General features: G+C 40.8%; 1 protein-coding gene across 6 annotated transcripts in view; it reads right to left on the bottom strand.

The window, feature by feature from the left end:
• Nucleotides 1-23,356, bottom strand: part of hivep1 (HIVEP zinc finger 1) — a 60,657-nt gene that overhangs the window by 14,167 nt on the left and 23,134 nt on the right. The window contains exon 1 of one of the 6 annotated variants that reach the window (XM_031295806.2): nt 9,400-9,472. The exons of 4 other annotated variants lie outside the window; for them this stretch is intronic. In XM_031295806.2, coding sequence (XP_031151666.1) covers nt 9,400-9,415 — 16 coding nt within the window. In that variant the 5' untranslated portion in view covers nt 9,416-9,472. Of the gene's footprint in view, nt 1-8,966; nt 8,992-9,399; nt 9,473-23,356 lie in introns of those variants that run through there. One more of the 6 variants, XM_031295807.2, reaches the window with a different exon arrangement.

Genomic DNA, 23,356 nt, shown 5'->3' with positions numbered 1-23,356 from the left:
AAGCCTTGTGTGCACACACAATAACACAACCATGCAAGCACACCCACTTATATAAAATTAATAGCGTGACTATGTCTGATATACAGGTTAAGTTTGCAAACAAGTCAATATGGTGGGTTCATTCTCATTATCACAGAGCAAGCACTAACCCACAGGTCAATTTGCATATTTAAATTGCATTTACACCCCTCGGAGAAGTTCTATTATACGTCACAAACAACACCCACAATCCAGCAGGTGAAGAACCTGTTTATGTGTAAACCATATGCATGTGTGGGAGGTGACGCAGTATTCAATGTGTGTTACTGTAATCAATATTAATTATATATGCGGGCTCATTGTGGCGGGAATTTATTTAATTGTTATACACAGTGGAAAAGAGGCTCCTGCAGGGTCACTACCACAGGCTGTGGGAGTATGTACACACATACATACACACATGTACAAGGCTTTTAGTTTTTAATTAAAAAAATGTAGTTTAGACAACAGGCTAAATTGTGAATAATATAAATGGCAAGATATAAAACAAATATGTACAGTGCAAACTCTAATAGTTTGTATTTCTTATTACTTTGAGGAAATCTAGTGCACCATCAACAGATTTTTGTTATTTCCTCCATATTTTTCTCTTCACTCTTTTATGTGAAACATATTCTGAGCTGTGCTCACCACAAGGCAGTTTTGTTTACTGTGAAGTGCAGTAATCCGTTTCTTCTAGCAGATAAAAGAGCAACTTCTGGACGTGAAAAGCATAAAATCTCCATGAACATTAGTTTTAACCGATCAGTTTTTTTGTTGTGTAAATCAGTAAAAACAAAAGCAATGAGCCTTCTACCTGTTTAAGTGCAAGTGTGCATGCAACACACTCACAAATAACCAGAGAAAAATAGGCGATTACTAGAGAAACTCTATTTCTGCCTCCCATGACCATGAAAACTAGATGGAAAAATAAACCCTCTGTGGCTTCTGTGCCCTGCACATGACATTACAGTGCAAGACTAGTCCTCGAGGACCAATGGTAACAATTTTGTCCTAGATTGCACAAACGTTAATGGAGGGTGAAAGAGGATGTTCTTCTGCGGTTCCCAAAAATCACAGTGCGATGCCAGGAGGAGGGGGGAGGGGGTGGACACGAGCGGGCCACAGAAGAGGTCAGTAGATTATTTCATCGTGTGTGTGTCACTATAGTCACACCCTTCTCCATGTCTCTCTGTATCCCAGGCACACACCACAGATTGCATAATGCATCCCCACCCCTCCCTGTGCCGCCGTGGAGCAAAACAAAGGCACCCTGCCAGCAGGAACACAGCAACCGAGGCTCATGAGGAGAGGGCAGAGTGTTTATTTATGTCTTTGACAGAAAGGTAGGACATATAAATGAACATCATCCTATAAAAGGAATCAGGTAGGTTTTGTTTTCCTGGCAGCGACACACACACAAAAAGGAAACTTCCCTCATGGTTACCACGGGTCGCCCTTACAGCTTCCTCAAGTAAATGTCTGTTATTGCAAAACCAATTTGAGATAATAAATGCTTATTTTAGTGGTTAGGAGGTTTGGAGGTAGATTTTTGCGAGCATATGCTTCATTGCACAGCTTGATACATATGTCTTGTGTTAGACCGCACTGGCAAACCGATGCATAAGTGATTACTGCCCAACAAAAATCTTATTAGTGGTTGTGTATGGTAGGAGACCAGAGTGTAAGCCGTTATAGATCAGATTGCATTTCTTACATAACAAGCCACAAAGAAGACCCCTTATGCTGAATGACAACCATGAAGTGAAGCTCTGGAGCATGGAAAAGAACAGGATACACCCAAATCAGTAGAAAGGGACCAGGCAGCGTTAGCCTCAAAAAAGGCCAAAGAAATATTCCATGCACAGTGCCCGAGTTATTAAAACAGCAGGCAATGATTATAGGGTCGTTCATATTTCCCTCATTATGGCTGTTGGGGTTGCTGAGGTGGTCTGGGTGATATTACACTACACATTTCACTATGGATGCTTCAAGACTTTCGACATGCCATCTGAAATCTGTGTAATTGTCCTGTAACCACAGGAAAACAGTAACAGGAATCTACACAAATGTTGCATGTTGCCGGGAATGAAAACCAGAGCACATTGATGACTAAAACATGACCACAAAATTTGAGGAAAAACACAGTTTGAGGGTACTAAACATAAAAGGACACACTTATAACTAAACTGTGTTTAGACACACTAAAGTGTAGTCTTAAACAAAACAGAAAAACTTTAGAATACTGTACATACTGCAGACAAGTCACACTGTGATTCTTTTTTGGTAAAGCTCCTTTCAACCAATAAATGACACAAAAATGACCAATAATCTGCAAAGCACATTGAACCACTTTTCACCAGAGGGGTTTAGTATGCTTAAGTAGGCTGTAAGCAAAAAGCATGTGAAGCATCTGACTGTCTTTAATAATTTAGTAGAATATGAGTCGATACAGTCTTCTGATGCAACCTAAACATGTGGCTGTGGTATTGCATCTTACTTAAATCACAAAAGAGATTGATCTACATCTGACACGTTTTGTTTAGTTATCTTTCCCTCCTTTATCTGCCTGATGCTCCTGATAACTCTCCCAGTGCAGCGCTGTTTGACAGTACTACAAATGCGGGGACAAAATCTGAAATGCAGATCGAGGTTCAGTCTCAAGGTGGCCGACTCGTGATCTTTGATCTGGGCAACGTGACAACTAATGATATGCGAGGATTATTCTGGGAGGGGCCGGAGTGGATGGGTACATGTCAATTAAGCAAGGGCTTGTGGGCGAGGGAGTCGGATTCTTCACTGGTCGCTGTCATGACAACCACAAATCTTGTATGCAGCCCCCACCCCCCCTCCCCTCCATCTTCCAGCCCACTCCTCTCTCTGCGCTGTCGAGGATGAGTGGGAAATTTGCACCCCGAGGGCCAAAGTGACGTCACCACACAGAAAACGTGCATGCTTTTGAATCCCACCTGATGTGAATTTACAATCCATCAGCTTTGGCCAGGGGGTTGCTCAGTGGGAGGGGAAGCCCCTCTCATTTCCATTAAGGCATCTGACAGACAATTATCAGTGAAGATTTAGCCGCAGATACAAACACATGCTAATGAGTTGGAGCGTCAACTCGCCTCTGGACCTAATAAACCAAACTTCTGTGTGGAACTAGACCCCCACCTGTCTAATGAATACCAATATTACATTACAGCAAAGTGGCAACTTCAACCCACATGCAACAGCACAACTGCATCTCCCTGGCACCAGATTCCCCCAGAGAGGCCCCTTCTGCCTGTGGGCCGACAAATAACTAGGCTCTACACACTCTCCTGCCCTCGCTGCCAGCCTGTAACACATTCATATTTTGCACGACAATCTGCCCTGCTGGGCCTCAACATGCCAAATGGTGGCCATCAACGACAGCTTTTCACTGAGTCCATATGCACGGCGTTCACGTGTTTCAGATGGCCCTGACGGCTCAGCTCCAGCTTTTCCTGCTCGCATCAAAGATATGTGTTTCAGGGGGGAAAGGAAGAACAAGTTGTTTTGCAAAAACAGCATCTGTGAGGGTTGAGGTGTCATCAGTATGCGCGACACTACACCAGTATACCAGCAACAAGCCTGAACAATGCCAGTGAGTGTCTGGGCAGATGGGCGTCCACCAGCCATCATTGTGCAAATGCTGCAGCAAATCACTTTATCTCACTCAACATATTTAATGTTTTAGTACAAACGGCATTATATGTATTAAAGGTTGAAGTGCCTGTTAGTGCGGAGCAAGCTGTCGATATAACACACTAACATACAGTGATAGCAGTTTGATGTCTAGGTACACTGCCAGCTGGATGTGGACTGCACATGTAGCACACCAAACAAACGCAATGATTGGAGAGGAAGAGGAGGAATAGATGCCTCAGCAGGATGAAGATGACAAGATGGGAGTCGGCAGCTGCCCCCTTCTTCTCCGTCACTGTGCGGGAGGGTGATGGAGATTATGTAACTCGAGAGCACCTCCACCAGCCTGCTGTACACAGCGATCACTAACAAGGACATTTTCCACTAAACAAAAACAGACGGAAACCTAAATGTAGATATAAATGATAAGTTGATTAATTAGCAACTATTTTGATATTTCATCAATTATTTAAGTCATGTTTAAGAAAAAAAGGCAATATCCTTTCTCATGACTGTTTTCTGACATATCTCAGCAGATCAATCAATTATGAAAATAATAGTTAATTGTAGCCCTCTACATTTGAGCTGAAACTATCTGTCAGTTAAATGGTTACTTAATGGACAGAAAATTAATCTGTAACAGTTTTAATGTTGATTAATCAAAAATCAACTGGCTCCAGCCTTTCAAATGTGAAGATTCCCTGCTGTACTTTGTCTTATATGACATGAAATTAAACCTATTAATATTCTGCAGATTCATCCTGAGCTGTTCTTTTTTTTTTTTTTTTACAGTTTATTGCAGTTTTACATAACAGATGTAAAAGCAACAACCTTTCCTTTTCTTTAACTGTGTATCAACATCAGTATCACTCACTCTAAAAAATGCAATCAGGCTTCATATGAGAATAACTATTATTAACCGAGGACGTCTCCTCCTATAATAGTCACAACAACAGCTGGGAGTTGCATGAGCTTTGCAGAATTCCCGGTTACCTTTAAAAGTGTGTTGATGTTATCTTAGCTTTTTCTTCCTGTGGCCTGCGGAGGAGACACAGCATTTCTGCAGCCCTCAGCAGCTGACCCACGCAATAAGTGGCCATAAGGGTTACTGTCAGCATCTGACACATTCTTTATCTTAACGGACACACCCATACAAAGAGACGGCCTTGAGGGTCTGAAAGCTGAGACTGCAAGAATAAAAAGTGATACAGGAAGTGCTCTCGTGGACAGATGATGCAGAGCAGAGGAATCCCCTCCGCCCTACCATTGTCCCATTAATCTGCAGTCTATGATGAGGGGAGTGCAAAGTGACTTCCCTCCGTCTCGTTCCACACATTAGCTGGACTGAGAGCTGGAGTGGCTCGCTCTATCAAATCTAACTGACCTAAAAAGGGTAGAGATAGAGAAGATGCAGGATGGAGACCGAGGAGAATTGTAGAGGACATTTTGATAGTCGAATAATTGTTTAACTCTGTGTTCATGTTATATCATTCAGATCCTATTGACGAGCAAATTGAGTAAAAAAAACTGTTCACATCAGCCTACTAGTTTTAGTACTTTTCTAACAGCAGCACTATCTCCCACAACAAACTAGCTCAACACAGTTTGTTTGTTTGGTTTCACTTGTTTATGAACAGCTTCCAGATACATAACCCAACAAAGGTAGCCAATGTAGGCTATTTAAATGGTGTGACTACAAGTTCAAGTTATTTATTATCAAATATACAACAATTACAGACGCTAATCAGGGTTAGGAAAGTCTGTATCTACACAATCAAATGATTTAAAGCAATACCTGTCCTTCAATACAGATAAAGAGCAACAAGCAGAGCAAAAAGAAAGAGGTGCTTTTGGTGTATCTAAAAACAAACTTAAAACTAAGTATTCAATCAAAGTCCTGCTCTCTCTGCAGCCTGGAGATCAGCTGCTGACTGCTCAGCATCAAGGTGGAGGGAGGCAGGCAGCAGTCCAGATTGTTTACAGTATGTGCACAATGTTGAATGGAAATGACATAGCCAGGGTGGGTATGAGTTAAATAAATAAAAAACCCTGCCTTAACTAGAGCTTCGGGCGGGCAACCTTCAATAATGTATGTCTATAAAATGGGGAAAAGATGCCAATCTTGTACACAAACACACAGGATCAACAATCATAAGCAGAAATGTGGATTAACTTGTTTGAGGTACCCATTTTCTATAAATATTATAACAATAATTGGAGGACATGTTTGGAGGTGAAGTCATTACTCCTTCCCTCGTAACAGTTCGTGATGAAGCTGCAAACCCTCAGTCAACGAATGAAATATTGATCACACACAGACAAAGACAGTGGTTTGGTATCTGTGTAGTACTGCTGCCCCCGCAGGAAACTGTAGGTGGAAGAAGCAGCAGACTGGAGGCCACTGATTATTGGGACTGCGTGGGCACCCTTGTGAAAAATTGATATAACGAGAACTTTACCGGGTGGGTAGAAAAGTGTGCGTGTGTGTACATGTGTGTAGGGGGGTTTAATGGTGCAGGCGGGAATGAACCTGAATGTGAATATTACATCTTCAACCTTTTCAGACCACACACCGATTATCCTTCCTCCCCAAAAAAACTGCCTGCACCGAAATAGACAAGAACGAGCCAGACTCCAAACACAATACAGGGAGAAGCAGCAGCCAAGAAACACTAAATGATGATTTCCTTCCCTCGCAGTCACAAATCAGGGAAGGTGTGAAGCCTGCAAAGCTTGTTTTATTTAGTATGTAGGCAAATAAATCATAAACTGCCCAGAAGAATCTGCAACTTAAATTATTTTTTTTTTATCGATTAATATCTTGATCAATTCAGTCTGAGGGGCCTTAACAGGATATTAAAGCAGAAAAAGCATTTCTACTACACAGACTTCTGCTTTTTAACTTAGACTTTCCTCCAATCTTTGCTTTTTTCTTACAAATTACTGGGTGGTTTCAGCACGTCTAGCCTTTTTAAAATTATTCAAACTAAACAAGGAGATAAAAAAAAATCACTTTTACGTTAAACTTGTTGTCGCAATTGGTTGAAATATGAAACCAATTATAGGATTATAGGATTATAGGAGGATCACAAGCCAAAACGGTTGGGTAACACTGATTTTAGTCAAAGTGTCAGAAAAAAATATAATAAAATAATAATATATAATAAAAATAATGGCAAAACATTTTTTTTGCAGAATCCAAGGTGACATCTTCAAAGTGTGTGTTTTATCTGACTAAACAGTCCAAAACCCAAAGATATTCTGTTTACAATCGTATAAAACAGAGAAAAGCAGTATCCAGGATCCTTTACTTAAAGGATGACTTTACTTCTTGTTGACGTTCGAAGTGTTGTCAAAGGTTATTGGCTGGAACGCTGTTTGTTATGTTTCGTGGTGCAGGTTGGCGCAGTTTGTTTTTGTTGCCGTTTGTGGAGCCTGGGCTGTCTACAGAGACCGCGTTTTTTTACAGTGTGTTCAGGGGACAGGCAGCTTGCGGATAGTGAGGAGATGTTTGCTGTATGTGACAAAAAATGTTGTAGTGTAAAAAATGTGACATCGATTAGAGCACCTTTAAGTACAAGTATCAATACCACGTTGGAAAAATACTCCATTAAATGTTTTTCTGCAATAAAGATGTTATGTAATCAAAAGTTTGTATGTGTTATCAGTAAAATGTACTTAACGTATCAAAAGTAAAAGTACTAAAGACAAAGAAAAAATGGTCCTGGTGAGCGTTAGGCTATTATATATTATTAGATTATTATTACTGCTGCATTCATGTGTGAGCAGCATTTTACTGTTACATTTTTAATTATTTGATATAGGGCTGTAACCACTGAGTATTTTCATTATGGATTAATCTAAATATCATTTCCTTGATCAAATCATCGATTGTTTGATTTGTAAAACATCAGAAACTTGTTAGAAATGTCCAAAAGTATTCAATTTACTGTAATTGAAGACAAAGAAAAGCCGTAAATCGCTCATTTGAGTAGCTTAAACTAACAGTTATCGAAAGAGTTGCAGATGAAATGTGGCAAAGTAGAAGTATAAAGGAGAGGAAAAGTACTACTGATCCTCACATTTGAGAAACTGAAACTTTGGACTTTTGTTTGAAAAATTACTATTAATAATAAATTTTCAACTCATCGCTTTAGCTCTAACACACCTACTGCTCTATAAAAAAGTACTAACTGAACATTGAGCAACTTCTTACTTTAGATTCCTGTCAGTGTTTGAGCCTAACTGTTTCAGATAGGATGTGAAAACAGTCTTTGAAATTCAGCAGTGAGTCCTCGACTGTACACAAACACACACTTTTTTCTTTCTTTTTTTGCGAAGGCTAAAAAGTGGAAGTAAAACAAGCTGCACGTCAAACTTCATCCAGTCAGCGTCTCGAGTTCCGGGTTGTGAGGTGCTGTGACACAGAACTAACTGAGCTCAGCGACTGACGGCCGGTGTGTCGGCGGGTCTTGTGGGACAGGAAGCACGATTCATTTGTTTCAGTGCAAAAAAACTAATTTTGCACACATACAGTGAGCTTTGTGTGTCAGCCGTAGAAGAAGAAAAGGGAGGGGGGGGGGGGGTCACATGCAGCTCAGACTTTATTTAATAATAATGTTAATTAGAGCTGAAATGATTATTTGTTTAAAGGTTGAGTGACATAAAATGTATTAATTCATTGTTTTATTCTAAACTTTCCAATAAAAATTACAAAAACTCTAAAATGTCAAACTTGCTGCTTTTCTTTGTTTTTGTTATGACAGTTAACTGAATATTAGTTGACAAAAACAATGTCACCACAAAAAAAACTTTCTGTTTTGTTTTCCAATTTTAAACAACTGTTTCCAAGGTCAAGACTGAATATCTTTCGGGTCCAACAAAACAAGCCATCGAATTTAAAGGAATAGTTTGTGGAAAATATACATATTTGCTTTCTCGTGAGAGATAAGAAGATTGACATCACTGTACTGTACGGTAAACATGAAGCTAGAGCCAGCAACCAGTTAGCTTAGCTTAGCATAAAGACTGGAAACAGGGGAAAACAGCTAGTCTGCCTCCATACAGAACAAATTCCAGCTAGCAGCACCTCTAAAGCTCAATCATTAACACTTTATATCTCAATTGATTGTAGGACTATTTCTTGGTCTTAAACTGTTTGCCTGATGTATGCCATACTTCTGTCCACAAAAGTTAAGCACGTAACATATAACCACACAGTCTTTGAGAAAGCTTTACTGTAACAGATAATAATACAAATTAAAATTAAAACCAGGGCTTACACATGAGTCTACGGAGAGCGGCCTGGCATCCTGCAGATCGTGTCAAATCAAAATTGAAAGCAGTGCTGGCTTCAGCTGAAGGAACTGTACTGAACAACTTTGAAAACACTTTCAGGCTCAACTGCCCCTCTGCCTACTTGTTGTTGGTTACTGTGGCGCCACGGTTGAGTGACAGCACACTGCTTCCAGTCTGTGTCGTTCACTGAGAGCTGTCTCATTCAGTTTAACAAGAGCAGAGGTGTTTTGCTGTGGACTTTTAGAAGTCAAAAAACACCACAAATAAACAGAAGTGCAGCTGCACACATATCTGACCTCAATCTGCTACTAACATCCCATTTAGCAGAGAGCAAACAGCTACTTTATAACAGTAAATAATGCAGGTTATCTCTGAGTTTTTCACAACGGTCTATAGGACAAAATGTTCACTTCTTACCCTGCTGATGTTTCATGAAACAAACACTCAGAAGCTTCTTTTGTTCAGGAACAAAAGGCGACTGGAGAACACAAGTGCACACGCACACACACACACACACACACACACACACACACACACACACACACACACACACACATACACTCCAGTGTCAACACAAGCAGTCACAAGTCTGTGTTTCCGCCCTATCAGCTGTGGCTATGCAATGGTGCAGGGCGGTTTTCTCTGAATAAAGTGACGAGGAGGGGAATTCCTGTAAGGCCCAGGAAGAGAGAGGGGGGAGGAGGGGTGAGGAGGACAGGAGGGCCTGCCCAAACAGAGCAGGCCAGGGTGACGTCACTTAAACCGGCTTTGGCACCCTCCAGGGGATCCTTCTCCCTCACTCTCCCTCCCTCTTTCTGTTTGTGTCGGAGGGGGAGGAATTTAATGAGCCCTTCCAACTGCTGGTTGCCCAACAGCTCACTCCCCGGATGGGGAAGACTTCCAACTCTCGTCCTACGGCTTCTCTTTCTGTTCCTTCTCAATAATGAGGTTGCATCTTAACAGTATAGTTTTGTTTTGCTTTTAGTGTGCTTGATATGACCAAGGCTCTCTTCAGACATGTTTTAAAATACTTTGTGTGCCATTGAATGTCTGATCAGATTCATGCTCTTGTTTACTTTACTCCGATATGTTGCCAATTTTAGACCGTTTTATTCAGACAAAGTTTAGCACGTAAGCATTTTTATATTTATATATATGTTTAATTTACTACCTGTTTAAAAGCTGTTTATTCATCGCAGTATATTTATTTATGTGCATACCGTACCTGTCTTCAACCGGTTCTCATTACTTATATACATTTACTACATTTATTTAATCTTTTACAAATAGTTGTTGTTGTAGTTGTTCCTATATTTTAACTGCTGCTTTGTAGATAAAAAATGTACTTACCTAATTTTCTTGCTCAAACATCCAAGTTATAAGAAACAAAATACAGGTTTGACTGGAGGGGGACTTTTTAACTGTAACATGCATTTTTCTCATTTTTCTTGTTGCTTGTATTGTTTTATTTCCTTCTTTGGTTAATAAAGTTACATTTAAATAATGTAAGTCTAATGTAAAGCACATGACATGCCCTATATGAATGGAGTTTCCCCTGTCATGCCTTAAAAACAGCAAACCACTGATGTTTTTTTTTTAATCTTAACTGAACAGAGACACCCAGCAGCCATATTGTTCTTTTTTAAGAAGATTGTGTGTGGGTGCAAAAACAAGAGTCTGGAAGTGGCCGTGAAAACTGCAGGATTTTTAAAGTCAACATTAAATTGTGTATCAGACAGTTGAAGCTCTGGCAAACACTGACTGACAGAGAGATGTTGACACTGACAGGCTGAGATAACGCTGCAGGGTTTCAGTCAGACACAGCCTGCAGGTCACGGTTTTAAAAGGGCCGGGGTTGATATTTAAAGGAGGGGATTCACCCCGCTCAGGGCAGACAGGCTGACAACCGAAAAGTGTTACATAAACACGACTAGCTGGGCACCAAATGACAGAAGCATCTCCCTGAGTGATGCTCGCCTGTACGTTTAACCTCACTGTACTGGAAAAAATAGGAAGCTCCCTCTGCTTTATTTCTGGATTAGTCATTACGGGGAATTCTGAGGGTTTTACAGTTCGGCCGCAAAAGAGGTTCAGAAAATCAGATAAATATTGTCCCCGGACCAGAGACAACAAACAGGGTGACCAAGCCGTTTCTGCACCGTCATTGCCAGGGTACAGAAGATAAATACTTCACATGCAAAGACTCCAGAATCAACATCATGCTCTGTAATTAGGCCGGCCAAAGCAACAGCATAAAGTTAGTGTTGGTGAAAAATAAGCACTGAGTCACTGACAAAGCCTCTACTGTTCTTAAAAAATGACCTAAGGAGGGATCACTCTGCAAACACTGCCCCTGTAAGTGTTTGTGTTAGTGTGGAGAGCAGTGGAGGACACACCGCCTCATCCCTGTGGGAACATCTGTGTTAATAACAGCTGAGCTGGTGATAATGCAACACAGCCTGAATGAAGTAATCCAGCTAGTAACCTCTAATACGCTGCCCTTTGTGTGTGCTGGGTGTCCATTAGGTTAAAGATGTCGGCAAACACACACATAATCACACACATCCTCACAGTCAGTCTCTGTTGCCAAAAAAAAAATCCTATCCTCTCTGCATACAACCAGATGCCCATGCTGACCCCTTCATATTCTGAATACCAAACTGAAACCAATCCAAAACCACGCAGGGAGGAACGATGAATAACAAAGCTCAATCGCAGAGAAAGCTCCCATCATAACCTTCCTTTCACTTGGCTTCATGTCAAAACTTTAATGCGTACAGTCGCGATCAGAACCACATTCAGTCGCACACAAAGGCCACATTCAGATGTTCTTTTGCTCATCTTAAATGAGCAGATTTTTTGGCAAAAGGCTTAAACTTTTATCAGAAGCAAAAGGTCAAACTGCAGTCTGAAACCAGTGTGGTCACTAAGTACATATAGTCATGTATAATTTTGAGATGCTTGTACTTTACTTGAGTATTTCCATTCTTAAAACCTCTACATTTATCTGATTTACAAAGAAAAACTTACAATAAGCTTATAAAAACAATGTCTTCTCTTATAAAGTAGTGTCTAGTTTAAACATATAAACAATAAGCAAAGATCACAGAAAAGTCCAAAAATGTTTGTGTGGCAGAACTTCTTACCTCTCCTATTAATCAATATTGTCATACATAATAATATAGCAGTCCCAGGTGTACTGATATATTTACTTTTGATACTTTAAGTACATTTCACTGATAATACTTCTGTACTTTTACTTCAACAAAAAGGATCTGAATACTTCTTCCACCAGTGCTAAAATTCCAGAGAAGCCTGAACACGACCACTTACCATCAGAGACACATTTATAATGAAGAGTACAATCAGAGGAATCTAACACAATTCTGGCCAATAAGTTTCATCCGGTTGACAGATGTTGCTCTCGTATCTCCGAATCTAATCACAGCGCCATCCTCGCTACGGGAGGGGAGACTATTACAGCTGCCGAGCATTCAAGGAAAAGAGACAACTCTTAATTAGATCTGGAGCTTATGAGGCTGAGTGCAGCGAGAGGCAGCGGGTGTAACAAAAGGCAGGGAGCCTATACAGGAAATAAGGATCTGAAAAGTACGTGAGGTCACTGATCATGTTACAAAACAACAGTGGGATCCTGCTCAGAATTGGCTTCTGTATCTTGGCTGCCTCTCGCTATTCTCTTTCTCCGTCCTCCTTTCTGCAGTTTCGAATGCAAAACAACCATCAGCCTCTCCTCCACCCGCTGCCTCCCACCCCTCAGGGGAGGAGCTGCGGTACATGGAAACATGTGAGACATGTTCACAGCATGAAATCCATTATGACTTCATTTAAACAAATGTTCTTTTTCTGTCTTGTCTTCAATGGAGACACAATTCTTATTTCAGGCTGTACCCAGTTTAGAGCCCAAATTATTATTTAATTAGTCGAGCAGCAGCTATTGCTTACAGTGTTATTACAGTGTGTTTTTACAGTGTGTTTTTACAGTGTGTTGTTAGTGTGTGTGTTACAGTGTGTTGTTACCCGGACTGGGTATTCACTGATTTCCTGAATCGTTTTTTTATTGCGATTTACAAAGTATCGATTCAATTTCCGATTTGATTCAATTACAATTCGCTTCGGGATATTTCAGTTGCAAAAACAATTTTGCTTGGATATGAAAGAGGTTCTACAATTGTACAAGGTTCCCTCTAACCTGCTGCGTTATTAAAAGTATAAATGTTTACATTAAGAATTGAACCCCAAGGCAGTTGCATAGATGTACTTTTTATTTCACATGAACACACTACAACAGTCAAAACAATAAAGTGCAGCTCTACAGTCAGTGAGTATATTTCGCTCAGATATATTGAGGTGAGAGTCCAAGGGACCCCTTTTAAAATGTCCATGCCAATTTTTACCTTGCCAAAATGTAGCCTGAGTGTTTTTTAACCATCTTTCCGACAAGCTAGCATGACATAGGTCTTCTAGTTTCATACGAAACAGACAGAGAGTGATTCTGGATTTTATAAATTGATATTGGATCATTCAAATAAAAATGGATTAGAATCGAAAAATTTATTTTTTTAAAGCCAGCCCTAGTGGTTACAGTGTGTTGTTACTTTGTACAGTCGGCTTGCCTGCAGAGACCGGTGGCCGGCTCTGCAGACTCCCACCGGGCTTTCCTGCAGCTGCTCTGAGGCTCTCTCTGGTTTCTCTCTCTGTAGATGCCGCCAGACAACCATCTGCTTTTATAGCTCATTTAGCACATACACGGTCTCGTACATACATGGCTGGTACTGCATGTAAACATATAGGGACATGTCTCGACAGTGACCGCAACAGACAGCCATGTGTATGTCAACCAGTGACGCGTTAGCACCAGAGTCAGAAATTAACCTTTTGAGGGATTCAAAATCTCAAGTGAAGGTCTCCAAATAACTTGTTTTATCTATTCAACAGTCCAAAACCCTCCAAATTTACAATTTTACGACCACCTAGAACTGAAGAAAACAACACCGATCATCTTTAGCAGGTTGCATTCTGGGAATTACAGGCAGGTTAAAGCAGCTTTTGACCTTTGATATGGTTCTGATGGCTACTGCTGCTGCTTCTTCCTCTGTGGTGTTTATTGTTGCCACCCACCTCCACGACATTGACTGCTGTTACTCTGCGCTTTCCTCTGCCATCAGCAGTAGGCAGAAGGTAACATTACATAACCACACCGAGCATGAGAGACATGGCGCCCCCCTCCCTTTTTGTTCATTCTCCTCCTACTCTAAATCCTCAATTTCCCCACCTTGTCTTCCCGTTCTCCTCCCTCCTTTCTGCCTCTTCTCATCATCGTCACCCTCTTTTATTACCATTTTCTCCATCTCTGTCTCTTTCCAGCCTCCACCGCACACTCCCCTCTGCTCTGTTTCTATCACATCAGAGTTTAAAAACAGTATAAGGACATGTCTGTCCTATAAAACCTAAATGCTCTATTCACATGTTCACCCATCTATCTTAGCACAAAATAACAATGCCAGTCCCAATTAGGGCTGCAACTAACGATCATTTTCCATTATTTATTAATCATTTAGCTGATAAAACACACATCACAACCTCCTAGAGCCCAAAATGATCTCTTCGAATGGCTTGTTTTGTTTGACCAACAGTCCAAAACCCAAAAGATATTCAATTCACTGCAATGTAAGACAATAAAATGCAGCTAATTCTCACATTTAAGAAGCCAAAACCATCACAAATGAGAATGTATGCCCCCTTTCCACTACTGTTTATTATGTGAACATTGGGAGTGGGTTCATTGAGATAAACACCTGGTGGCGCTAATTCTCCAATCGGGTGCCATTGAACTGATGCAGGATGTAACGTGATGATGTAATTAAATGAGCGGCAGTCAAACCTAAACGATGGAAAACGATGTGGAAAATGTGATGGAAATATGCTGTTTATGATTGTTTTGTGTATTCATTTGAGATCAGATGTTCATGTCTTTGTTTCCATTTCATTTGTGTTTTGTTTTTTTTCCTCCTCAGCCAAGCGTACAAACTTGTGGCTTTTCTACTCAATTAAAAAAATGTCCATACAAACAGGTGAATGGAAACTTAGTGAGTAAATGCTCAACTCGGTAAGGAAGGAAATCCTGCAACACCGGAGGATTAACGGAGGCCACTGCTGAGGTGGAAGTTTCCAGGAAAGCTAACAAGATGACGCATTTAAAAGAGCGTAATGAAATTACAGCAGAATTTAACAAAGGAAAAGCAATTAACAAAAGGATGTTTACATATAAATATAGTCAGGAGTGCATGCAACAGCGCTCATTACTGACCTCACTGTGTTTCTTCTCTATAATAGCTACATCTATTCTTACATCAAGCCGCCCAGCATGGGGGAGAGGGAAGCTAAGTGAGTCTGATGATCTCATGGTGGTTGAAGAAGAAGTCAGAAGTGTCTAAGTTCAGCTCTGCTCTATCTCTGGACCGAGCAGTTGCATAACAACGGCAGCTCATCCACAGGCTTATCCTGTCCTCATGTTGTTAGTCAGCTGCTGCAGCCTGGACGAGGAGGACGGACACGACGCCGCAGGCCAGCGCTTGTTAGTGGTGTGGAGTTAGAGAGCCCCATGACTGACACTTTTAGAAGAATACATAAATAAGAAAGGAGACCAACAGGCAGCAGGAAATGTTTTGGCAGGTGTGGAAAGTAACAATCATATTTTAATGACGAAAAACTTCAGAAACTTGTTTTCTTCGTGACATTGTGATTATTTTCTGTTGAATTCAAACTGTAAAATAAGTACAGCTGGAACAATTAGTTGATTCATTGATTAGTCGACTACTGCAACTATTTTGATAATCGTTTGAAGCAAGAAATGCTAAACATTTCATGGTTCCAGCTTCTCAAATGTGAAGATTATATGCTTTTTGACCGTCTTACATTTTAGTAAACTGAATAAGTAAGTGTACATGTGTGTTTTTGATATCGTCTTGTGTGAACAAGCAAACTGAATATTTTTGGTGTGGATGGTTGTGGACAAAAACAAAACTCTGAAGACCTGTAGGAGACTGGAATGGATAGACTTTTTAGACCATAATTTATATGAATCAAGATAATAAATTGGCAGATTAATTGACAATGAAAGCAATTGTTAGTTTCAGCCCTAAAAATAAGTGAAAAATTGTGAATCCTGATCAATTTATATGGATTTTTTCCCATCACAGCAGGGTCAACCCCTCATGAAACAACACAAAAAACAGAGAGGCAGGAAGGGGAACAATTATAAACTTAAGGAGAAATGAAATGATGTAATGACAGAGAGAAAGAGAAAATGAGGAGGAAGATATCATCAAACACTGAACCCACATTCAAACAAAAAGCCTGCATCGAGGAATAAAACACAAACTGATCAGCACAAAGACGAGCTCTCGCAGCACAATACCTGTTAGAAGGCAGACGTGAACCAAAGAAGGTCGACACTTTCTCAGAGAGTAGCTGCTGCTGGTTTTCCCTCCCGGAGTCAGTTGTGCTTAGGGGGGAACACCTGACATTCCTGAACCAGAGAGACAGACACTTTCCCAACCAATAACCGCTGACATTCCTTTGCCTCTCTGTCTCCCGGAGAAAAAAGAAAAAAACTAAAATGCCACTGCAGAGCGGAAAGCCGAGCGTCTGGCCGCCGTCTGTCCTCACACACTAACACACAGCTGTGCCACTGTGCTTTCACTTCTCATTTCTGCCTGGTTTCTCCTCTGTCAGTGTAGCAACCACGCTTCCTCCTCCCTGCCTGCCTTTGTGTTCCTTCTCCCCCTTCTCTCCTCTCCTCCCTCCTCGTCTTCCTTCTAAAAAAAAAAAAAAAAAAACTACTCTAAATCAGGGAAAGCCCTCCCTGCCTGCCTGCATGAGCGCTGACTTCCCCGAGCCGAGCAGCAGTGCTCTTTCCTATAAAGAAGCAAAAAAGAAAAAAGCAGGATGGAGGCTCTAAAAGCAGCACTAATTCCTCTTCAACACACGCGCTGTCAACATCAGATTAGCAGCTAACCTACTTGTTGCGTACAACCTCCCATGCCCCCACAGATGCTATTAATACTCATCTATCCGTTCTGTGCATTGATCCTATCTGTGTGGAGTGAGCAGGCGGGACTAATGTAGACACTGATAGGAAGAAGGTGTGTGACGTACAGGGTCAACCTGCACCTGAACGCACCACCGCTTCAACATCAACACACAGGGAAAAGACTGCTGAGTATGGGTGCAAGTCATGACTATGTTGAGATTTTTTACTTTTATTAGAGCTTAATCTGCAGATACTTTTTCCTTAATTAATCCATTCATCTTTAGTCTTGTTTTGTCTTGTTTTGTCTGACCAATAGGCCAAAACACAACGACACATACGACAAAGAAATGCATCAAATCCTCATGATTGAGAAGCTGGAACGAGGAAATATTTGGCATTTTGCTTGAAAACTTACGTTTATCAATTATTCAACCCATGTACAATCTACTTCGACGTTTTGGCATAAAACACGACTATGGTATAAACGACCTCACAAATTTTCTGCCAGTCACCACATCGTGTGGGCTTATATAAAAAAAACAATCCCGGAGTTTTGACGCCATCTGTGTGTGTTGCCTTCAAGGGTTAAGTCTATAAAATGTGAAAAACGGCCATTAAAATGTCCAGTGACTGTTCGTTTTGTCCAACAAACTTCAAAAAAAATGAAATGATATCAAACACTGAGAAAGCTGCAAATCCTCACATTTGAGACACCTGAAACAGCAAACATTAGTCATTTGTGATCATTAAAATTACTTAAAAATAGTTACTTTCTGTCTTCCCGATAGTGAGAAGAGAAGATCGATACCAATCTCATGGCTGTGTGTTATAAATATGGAGCTGGAGTCAGGATGTGGTTAAACTCATTGTGACAACTCAAACAACACAAATTATACGTTTTTACGTATAAATAAAACAAAACAGATACATCTTAATTAGTGAGCTGTACAGTGCTGGTGAAGGCAGATTTCTCAACTTTGGCCAGAGCCAGTCTAGCAACGGTTTCCAGTCTTTATGCTAGGCTAAGCTAAGCTAATCACCCTGTGGCTGTAGCGATACATTTAACAGACAGAGATGAGTGTTTTTGATCTTCTCATCCAACTCTCAGAAAGAAAACAACATGTTGGAAGAGTCCATCGAGCCAAACAATTGCTTTCGATGAATCAACTGTTCATATCAGCAATACAGGTGATAGAGGATACATGTTTTCTTCATCACTCACTTACTGGACTGATGATAACACACACACACACACACACACACACACACACACACACACACACACAACTGAGACTAACTGTTAGTCATGCCATACACACACAAAAAAAAATGTGGTTATAAACAATGCCTGGATTTCATTTTTACAAGGCACACCTGAACCAGAGCCTGAGTCACCCATCGACGCCCTGCAGGTTCCCACACACAAAACCTATGACGCTCACGCACAGGTTCAAAAGGGGGCAGCTTCTTTATTTTTTTATTTTAAATGTGTTTGGGAGTAGCCGGCAGCTTTGCTTAATGTTTTGACTGAAATCATTCAGAATGAGGATTTATAAATCACTCTTCTTCTCTGTTCGAGGAGGGAAGTCTCAGCTCAGAATTCCCTAGAGTCTCTCCCACCCATGAGGCATCGGGAGCTCAGAAACCCCCACACCCCCAGCCCTCCCAACATCTCTCCCAATGGCAACAGTGGCTAAAGGAAGATACAGCCCATGTTACGTAAGAGGATGAAGCATTGCCAGTAGGCAGGAACCCCTTCCTCCTCCTCCTCCTCCTCCTCCTCCTCCTCCTCCTCCTCCTACTCCTCCTACTCCTCCTACTCCTCACACATATTTTCACAGCCTCACTATTAACCCTCTACATTTGGCCCTATCGCTCTCTTAACTTGACATCATTCCCCCTCTTTCACGCTTTCTTTCACACCCTTAACTCTGGCGCTCTGCCATCTTTCCCTTCCCCATCCTCGACTGCTGCTTCGCCCCCTTTTCATTTTCCCCTTTCACACTCTCCTCCAGTCTTTTTCGGAGGCATTTATCTTTGTCCGTGGCTGCAGAAACACTGCGATGCTGCTGCTTCATGGCTGAGCGGCTTTACATAAAAAAAGAAGAAAAAAAAGAAGAAGAAGCTTTTTCTACAGTCAACTGACCCAATCGTTTGATGGAGGCTCGATGTGACCGCCTGATCCTGCTGAGGGGAGCGGAGCACGAGTTTCCCACCGTAAAGCCTGCGTCACATAATCAGGGTTTCTACAGGGTTCACCAAGACACCAAGAGATCTTTTAATTCCACACACACAATGACCTGTAGTCACGATCACATTGGTTGAAACATCAAAGTATGATGGACGGTATGACCTACAATTATTTATCATCTTATCACTTATCATTTTTTCAGTACTTTCCAGCAGTGTATAACAATATTTGCTTATGATAGGATTTCATTATTGCAACATGGATAAGAGGCAAAAAAATGGATGGATGGATCAATTAAAAAAGGGTCATTTAAGTTTTGATATTTCTTTAACAAACATCTAAATGAAGATTTAGATGGTTGCTGGTCCACATTAATCCTGGAACTCAATGTTACTTATTTCTTCCAATTACATCCACATCACCTGATACAGTAACATTAGTGTGGCTTACATTTCTCTAAATGTTTGGCGTGCTGGCTGCATGTTTTTGTAGTTTGTCCCAGCTTTTTTGTTGCTGCTTCTTATTGAACTCTCAGTGAGTTGTTGATGAATTTAGCCCATAAATCCGTTTTTTTTTTTTTTTTTCAAGACCGTCAGATAACATTCCTGACAGAGACACACAAATGCAAGGTGCTTCTTATTAACAGTAGTGCAACAGGCCAAGCAGTTAAATCAACTTCAAAACAAGATATAATATATCAGGGCAGCAGAGAATACTGTTTTACTAAACAGGAGCCAGGAGGCTTCTGGGGGTTGTTCTGCAGGTCGTCGATTAAGGCTAATTAAAACTACTTATTTAATTTGCCCGTATGTCCGTCTTTTACAATTATCGTTTAGTTTTTATTGTTTTACCAATACATTGTTTCAATATTTCCGAGACTTACCAGATACTTTAATTAACAACACTTCCTGTTGATGGTAATAGAAAATGTTTCCTTCAAAGCGTATTTTTGCCATTGCAATCTTGTAGCGCATAAACGTAATTTCCAGGAGACCAGGGAGTTCAGGGTCGGCTGGATGATTCATCAACGTGTGTCAATTCTGACTGCCACCTGTCACTGCTGTCTCCATGACGACCCACAACTTGACCTCGCTCTAAATATACTACAAGTAAGCGCCCTTTGTGCACAGTTTTTTCCCTGACCCTCACCTGCGTCCTGAGACTTTTGCCCCTGTACCCAAGAATTCTCCATTGCGCCCCGCCCCCCAAACTCTCCTGATCCCCCTTGACCCCTTTGGCCCGGATCCCCTAAAAATATCATGTGCAAACTCCAAGCAGTATTAATGGTGAATGTGGAAGGGATGTGTCGAAAGGAGCATGACACAGATCTGAAAAAGCACACACAACTCTCACATTATAGTGCAGTAATTATATAACGCCTTTATTGTCATTGAACATTATACAACTACAATTGCTGTGCATCTCCTGAGAAGGTTACATGTCATGCACACATGACCGTACGCTTAAACACCACATACACATACCTGTCATGCAGAACACCACATTGTTTTGTGGCGTTCAGTTCAGTGATGGCTCCGGTGTAGAAGCTGTAATATTATGGTATATTTGTAATTGTTTTACATTTTCTACATACTTAGATGGAAGGTTTAATAGAAATGGAGAAATGACCTGTAACCTCAGACGGCTTTAATGGCCTAGTCTGTGTCAATCGTTGCCATCTGTCCTCACGGCACTCATCTGAAAAAGACTGTTAATCAGCCATACGTTAATGTTCATTTGTACATTTTAAAAGAAAGGTCAAACAAAAGAAAATAAAGAGTAACAAAATACATTTGCAGCTGGAAAGAGTTAAAAGGAAATCATGAGTATTTACCTGTAGCTCCAGGCAGCTCCAGTTGTCCTCACGGCGCTTAGCTGAAAAGTCAGATAGTTGTGTGACATGAAACAACCAGGGGTGCATCACCAAGTGTGTGAGGCTACCTCGACCGCTGCGGCTTCCACGTGTGTGGTGTCCACACAGACAGCGGTGCTAAGATAGACTTTATTAATCACACACTGGGGAAATTCCTTTAGTTGCCAGCTAAATCAAGTTTTCCTTTGACAATGACCATCAACGATAGAATGTTTCATTTATTTTCTTTATAAATGTCATTGTTTTAGACAAAAACGTTAGGAAGCGTGTGCTCAGTTGTAAATAACAACAACGCCAGAGGGCTTTCGGTTTTGAAACAGAACAGAAAGTGTTAAGTTAAAAATCAACATTTATATTCATGTCTGTGACATATTCTACAGATATCAACATTGAAGCTGTCTATGGTGTTAACATGTCTGCCGATGCACCAGCGCTGCTCAGGCAGGCGCTGTAGACAGGCTTTAGGCTTACGTGCATAATCATAGTTTGGGTTTAAATAGCAATAAAGCCCTGAAGGTTAACTTCTAGCTTGTGTGCCAACCACAAGAAGCATGAAAGGCGAACGCTGAGCTAACGATAGCTAGCTAGGACAAACAGCCAATCTACAATATACTTCAGAAATCTTACCTGCCATTTTTGGAGATTCGCTACCGGGAGCCAATCTGCTCCGTTTGGCATGACAGTGCTGATTTGCGCTTAGGAATGACACAAACGTTAATGTAAAACTGAAAATTATTCCTTCTTCTTCTTCTTCTTCTTCTGTTACATTTCCAGTAGATTAAACGCTTTGTGTGTTACAGAGGAAAATGTATTTCCGGTCAGTAGTAGTTCTCCTCCTCCTCCAAAACAAAAAAGGAAATGTAATGTTTTAGGATAATAATTTGACATGACTCTTCCTTGGGTCTCCAGCAATAAACCGGCAAAGTGTGAAGTGGATCGGTCGAACGGTCCTTGTGATATGCGCGTTCACACAAATGAACACAACGTTCTCTGATTATATTAGTAGGGTGTGTGTGTGTATGTATGTCTTTAAAATATTGACCTGACCTCGCTGACCCCACACAACCTTCCCGATGACTCGCACTGTTTGGGGGCTTTCAATCTTTCACCATCGACCCGCTGGAGTCCGCAGGGTCCTGGGCAGTCAAGGACGAACTCCTCACCCCTGTGCTCCCCTTCCCCTGACACTGACAGACTCTTCAGGGCACACAACACTCACTTCCTCCAACTCCTCCGAATCCTCGCTCAGTCAATACCTTACAAACACACAAACCGCAAAGATGAAACAACACATTTCCTGCTGATGGCAAGCAGCAAGAAAACCAAACAAAGAGTTTATGAATGAACAGGCTTCTTGATATGAGGCGGGGCCCGTGGCTTTCTTTAAGAGGCTCTACAGAGGGAAGTGATTTGCGGACATGCAAAGGGTCCACTGATTCCTGTAAAACGCCCACAGTCTGGAGTTAAATAGCTTTCAGCTCCATTATTCAGCATCCTGCTTTATGCTGACAGACTACAGAAGCCTGTGTGAGTCCTCAGACTGAGTGAACATTAACATGAATGTTATGAATGCTTATTCTTTGACCAGATACTTCAAGATTCCATTTAAAATGTTCACATTTTAGGCCGTATTTTATAAGTGTTAAGACAACATTTTAAGAAACATTTGAGAGATTGGAGCTTTTTTGTTAAATATTTATTTTATATATATATATATATATATTTATTTTTCTCAAACAATGCTGCTCAAACTATTAATCAATAAATTAGTCTATTTTGGTAATTGTTTACTTATGAAGTCATTTATCAAGCATAGAAAGTCAAACATTAACTTTTTTAATGTGAGAGAAACTTCCAGCTTCTGAAATGTGACGTTTTGTGGCTTTTCTCGGTTTTAAAACTTTGTAAATTGATTATATTTGAATTTGGGCCTGTTGGTCGTACAAAATCAAACATTTGAAACTATGATGGTTATTTTTACATTTTAGAGACAAAACAATTAACTGATTAATGAAAAATTGCATTAAAATAATATAAATCGGCACAGCTGTAAGTTGTCGAATGAGATATTTTTATGTAAAAAGCAGGCTTACTTATTGAGTATAAGCAAGATTTGGCGTTAACGAGGTAACTTCAGGTTCAACCCAGGGTTTTGGGTATCACGACGGTGGATCACTTGTTACCGGGTTAAATCGCCATGGTAACTTATGCTGAACACCTAACCTGGTCGGGAGCAGGTTATGTTGGAGATTAGAGA

This window comes from Sander lucioperca, chromosome 14, assembly GCF_008315115.2.
Source record: "Sander lucioperca isolate FBNREF2018 chromosome 14, SLUC_FBN_1.2, whole genome shotgun sequence".
NCBI classification, from domain to species: Eukaryota; Metazoa; Chordata; class Actinopteri; order Perciformes; family Percidae; genus Sander; species Sander lucioperca.
The sequence above is the reverse complement of the archived record's forward strand: the minus strand, read 5'-3'. Positions and strand labels throughout refer to the sequence as shown.